At 48.7% G+C, this 5,431-nt stretch overlaps 1 protein-coding gene across 1 annotated transcript in view; it reads left to right on the forward strand.

Annotated features, from left to right (window-relative positions):
* TYW5 (tRNA-yW synthesizing protein 5) overlaps positions 1–5,431 on the forward strand; it is a 22,631-nt gene that overhangs the window by 12,643 nt on the left and 4,557 nt on the right. The window contains exons 5-6 of the mRNA XM_015414699.1: positions 100–187; positions 3,415–3,531. Coding sequence (XP_015270185.1) covers positions 100–187; positions 3,415–3,531 — 205 coding nt within the window. The remainder of the gene's footprint in view (positions 1–99; positions 188–3,414; positions 3,532–5,431) is intronic.

The raw sequence follows: 5,431 nt of genomic DNA on the forward strand, positions 1-5,431 counted from the left end.
TCTCTTCTTCTTCTTCTTCTTCTTAGTTCGGATGCGTGAGAGTGAAATATTTTTCAGAACACGTGCCAAGGGCAAACTTACCAATTTTCTTTCTTGCAGGTAATGGACAACTTCTTAATTCAAGTGACGGGGAGGAAACGAGTTGTCCTGTACAGTCCCCGGGATGCCCCTTATCTGTATTTGTCAGGTCTGTGGCATTTTTGTTTACAGCCGAATGCTGAGTACTGTGCAAAGGCAGGCTTTGAAAAAAACTGAGCACCACTTGGAGGAGGCTTACTGAAAAGAGAGCGCTGTCAGGAACTGAGCTCCCAGTACAGAGAGACTGAAACGTGTCCAGAGCTGGAATCTCTTCTGTACATAGCTGCTAGTAAAGGTAAAGGTTCCCTTGCTCGAAAGCCAGTCGAATCCGACTCTAGGGGGCGGTGCTCATCTCCCTTTCAAAGCCGAAGAGCCAGCGCTGTCCGAAGACGTTTCCGTGGTCATGTGGCCGGCATGACTAAACACCAAGGCACACGAAATGCTGTTCCCTTCCCACCGAAGCGGTCCCTATTTATCTACTTGCAATTTCTTGCTTTCAAACTGCTAGGTTGGCAGGAGCTGGAACTAGAGATGGGAGCTCACTCCGTCATGCGGCACACTCGGGTCTCGAACTGCTGAACTACCGACCTTCCACAGCCTGCAGTTCAGCGTCTTAACCACTTGAGCCACCGCAGCTCCATAGCTGCTAGTGCGCCAGAATTGCTGGGATGTATCGAACACTGTCAAATTCACACTGCAATTACTTTGTTCGGGGTACACGTGCACACGAAAGCTTATACCCAGAACAAAACATTGCTGGTCTTCAAGGTGCCACTGGACTTAAACTTTGTTCTGCTGCTCCCGGATTTGTCAGGGGCAGTACAGATTGTAATGCCAAGCATCCTATGATCCCCCTGTGAGCTCTCATGCTTACTTTAGGTGGTCTCGACGGATTGGGCTACTCATTGGTGAGATGCAAAACGCTAGAAGTCAGATCTCTGGACCAAATGTGTTTTTGGGGAGGGAGAGCCCGTTTGGTGTAGTGGTTAGGAGCGCGGACTCTAACCTGGGAGAACCGGGCTTGATTCCCCACTCCTTCACATGGCAGCTGCTGGTGTGACCTTGGGTCAGTCATAAGTTCTTTCAGAGCTGTTCTCCCAAGGGCAGTTCTCGAAAGAGCTCTCTCGGCCCCACCTACTTCACAGGGTGTCTGTTGTGGTGGGCGGAATGGAAAGGGATTGTAAGACACCCTGAGACTTCTTCAGGTAGTGATGGGTGGGCTGTAAATCCAATCTCATCTTCTTCATCTCCATCATGCTTATATCTGCCTCCAAGCCCATTTCAGAGTGCTTATAAAGCCCTTCATGTGCTGGGACTTTCATACCTCTTCCAACACACCTCTCATAATCCCATGCACAAATTACACTCCTCCGACTCCTGGTGGTACTATCACCTAGAATTGTCCGTTTGGTAACAGTTTGGTTACAGACTTCCTTGGTGGTGGGCCCATTCTTCTGGAGCGGTTTAGCAGAGTTGGGTGCAGAAGGTACCTCCCCTTGCCCCGCTCAAGAAAGTGCCTGAGATTATTTCATTCCAGAAGGTACTGGGCGGACATAAATGGTTTCGTCTGCATTTTAACTTGTTGCTGGGCACTTAAGGTTTTTTGTGTCCTTGCAGCTTTGCTGTTTTGTTAGCTGCTTTGGGTTTGAGGAGGTAAAACGGGGTATAAATATGCAGCCCCCTCCCCACCCACTCCTGTTAGTCATATCCAGTTTGTCTGGACATCACTCTGCATGGCCGTTTGCATTCAGCGAGACGGTGCAGCAGAGTTACCATTCAGGGGGAAAAAAGCCAAACAAGCTTAGATAGAATTTGTTTCCTGACGAAATCCGAGCTTCTCTATTTTCCTATCAAATCCTGGTGGTGGAAAAGTGCCATCGAGTCACAGCTGAATTACCCTGCAGGTTTTCCAAGGCCAGAGACGTTCGGAGGCGGTTTGCCATGGCCTGCCTCTGCCAGTGTTCCCTCTAAGCTGGGTTGTTGTGAGCTAGCTCATGGTTTGTTAGCCTCCGGCTCACACATTTTACTCTTATCTCAGGAAGGAGGGCTCCAGAGCAAACTCTTTTATGCAGTAGCCCAATCGCTCGCTCACAACTGTAATGCCAGCAGCCCACAAAGCAGAATTTTTGCTCACAAGACTCCACACCTTAGAGGGAACATTGAGTATTCCTTAGGGGTCTCCCATCCAAATACTAGCCAGGGCCAACCCCGCATAGCTTCTGCGATCTGACGAGATTGGGCTAGCCTGGGGTATCCAGGTCAGGGGATATCAAATCTTAAGAGTGCTGTAATCCTCAGGATTAATTAAAACACTTGTGGAATTGAAGCTGCATACTTAAAACAGTGCGGTGTAGCGGTCAGGGTGTCAGACTGAGATCTGGGAGTCCCAGGTTCGAATCCCCTTTCTGCTAGGAAAGCTCATTAGGTTACCTTCGGTCGGCCACACCCTCTCGTCCTAACCGGCCTCGCAGGGTTGTTGTGAAGATAAAATGGAAGAGAGGAAAACTGTAAGCCATCCTGGGTCCCAATTGTGGAGAAAGGTGGGATGTACATGAAATAAATAAGGGACCGCCTTTCCCCATATGTTCCCCCACGGGCACTACGGTCGGGTGCGAAACATCTCCTGGCAATACCAGGCCCGAAGGAGGCCAGGCTGGCCATTACCAGGGCCAGGGCTTTTTCGGTGGCGGCTCCTACCTGGTGGAACGAGCTCCCGGAGGAGATCAGGGCCCTGCGGGACCTAATGCAGTTCCGCAGGGCCTGCAAGACGGAGCTCTTCTGCCAGGCGTTTGAGTAGGAGCCGCCACTACGGTACCATCATTACCTGACCCTGGAACAAAGAACGCCGGCATTGTCCGGAACAGAAAACACTGAGCTAGTAGAGCAGCAGTAAGTTCGTCATCTTCGTGGAAGATAAATTGGAATATCTGGAGCACTTTATGTACGTAATTTTGTATAATGGTTTAAATGGTTTTAAAAATGTTTTTACGTGTGGGCGTATGCCTGTCTGTGACCCGCCCTGAGCCCGCTTTTGCGGGGAGAGCGGGCTGTAAATCGAAACAATAAATAAATAAATAAACATGAAGATACAGGTCTACCATTTCTGATGAATTCTTCACTTGTCACACCATGGCTGAAAGTAATCAGTAATGCCTGAGAGTGAAAGTGTCTACTATGGTCACAGGTACCATTGAGTTGGTAGACTGCAGCTCAGAGCAGCTGTCAGGATTAAGCATGGATCAACAGCCCCCTGGGCCTAGTACCGCCTGTGTGCAGCCATGACATCCGTGCCACTTAACAGAAGCCATAATAATTGCCATTGTTTGTCTTTCTCAGGCACCAAGTCAGAGGTGCTGGATGTGGATGAGCCAGACTTGAAGAGATACCCTCTCTTTGCCAAGGCCAGGCGTTATGAGTGTTTTCTCAAAGCGGGAGAAGTTCTGTTCATACCAGGTAAGATGACGCGCACAGCCGTAGGTCTGCATCCTCCTGTTCCAATCCGCAAAGTTTCAAGTCCTCTGCCTCTTTGAGCAGAGAAAGGCTTTGAAGAAGAGAAGAAGAGAACAGATTGGATTTATACCCCGCCCTTCACTACCCAAGGGAGTCTCAGAGCGGCTTACAAACTCCTTCCCCTTCCCCTCCCCACAACAGACACCCTGTGAGGCAGGTGGGGCTGAGTGACAGGTGCTTGGGGGGGTCAACAGTGGGAGGGCTTCTAGTGTTCTGGCCCCACTGGTGGACCTCCTGATGGCACTGGTATTTCTGGCCACTGTGTGATACAGATACACTGTGTGGACTGGATGGGCCTTTGGCCTGATCCAACATTGGCATCTCTTATGTTCTTAAGCTGCTGTTTTTCAAGAACAGCTGTGCCCAAGGTCATCCAGCAGCTGTGAGCGGAGGAGTGAGGAATCAAACCTGGTTCTCCCAGATTAGAGTCTGTGCACTTAACCACGACACCAAACTGGTTCTTTGTTGGACATAATTGTAGGGTGCAGGCATCTGTGTTTTTCCTTTACTGTGGATTACCTTGTAAGGGCCGTGTTTGTAAGTGGAATATACAGTCCCTCTGGCTCCATCTGTCTTCGATCTAATTCAAACAGGGTCACTGAGTGGGAGAGTCCTCTCGTCTCCCTCTGTCGTTGCCTTCTGACGGTGGGCGGAGACCTTTTTGTTTCACTCGGTGGACCCCCAGTAACTGTTATCATCCCTCCTCCCTACTTTTAAAAATTGGATTATTTTCTATATTTTTAAATGCTGCTTTCATGTCCAAACGCCCCGTGCCTGGGGGACCCTGTTCGGCTGGAAAGGTGGGATAACAATGTTTTAAATAAAATAAAGAAATGTAGGACTACTGCGTAACTGTCACATGGGAGATTTGTTGTTTGGCAGCAGGGGACACTTGTTGGTTTAAAACATTCATTACCTGCCTTCCTTCCTTACAGAGCTCAGGGCGGCTGGCTTGCGATGTAAATAAAATACACAAAGTACATAAAAATACATAACATCAGGGTTTTTAAAAAATCAGTTTAGGAGGGCTTAATCAAATACAGTCATAAATGAGAACCAGCTTGGTGTGGTGGTTGAAGTGTCAGACTAGGGTCTGGGAGGCCCAGGTTCGAATCCCCACTCATGCCAGGGAAGTTTGCTGGGTGACCTGGGGACAGTCACAGATTGCCAGCCTCACTTACTTCACAGGGTTGTTCTGAGGTTAAAATGGAGGAGAGGAGGACGATGTAAGCCGCTTTGGGTAGGGGGAGGAGGTCAGGGCTATTTTTGGGCAGGAACGCACAGGAACGGAGTTCCGGCTGGCTCCCAAGTTGACCACGCCCAGCAGGAACTCATTAGCATAATAGGCCACACCCAACAGCAGAAACTCATTAGGATTGGCTACATTAGGGGTGTGTGGCCTAACATGCAAAGGAGTTCCTGCTACAAAAAAGCCCTGGGTTTTGACAACAAACAAGGTAAACAGAATAACAAGCAAAAGGTGGGTGTGGCTGGATAACCACACTTCTGGTAACATGGGGCTGCGGCCTGCTGTTGGGTGTGGCCTATTATGCTAATGAGTTCCTGCTGGGCTTTTTCTACAAAAAGAACCCTGGCTATTATGCTTATTCTTATTATTATATTACATTATATGTAATATAATACACATTTTTAATTAACAGTCTTTAGGAGGCAACTGAAAACAATTTATTTACATCCCAACTTTCCCCAGTTTGGTGTAGTGGTTAAGAAGAAGAAGAGAAGAGATTGGATTTATACTCCGCCCTTCACTACCCAAAGGAGTCTCAGAGCGGCTTACAAACTCCTTTCCCTTCCCCTCCCCACAACAGACACCCTGTGAGTT

The sequence above is a fragment of the Gekko japonicus genome, unplaced genomic scaffold, assembly GCF_001447785.1.
Source record: "Gekko japonicus isolate JY-2015 unplaced genomic scaffold, Gekko_japonicus_V1.1 scaffold1210, whole genome shotgun sequence".
Lineage (NCBI taxonomy): Eukaryota > Metazoa > Chordata > Lepidosauria > Squamata > Gekkonidae > Gekko > Gekko japonicus.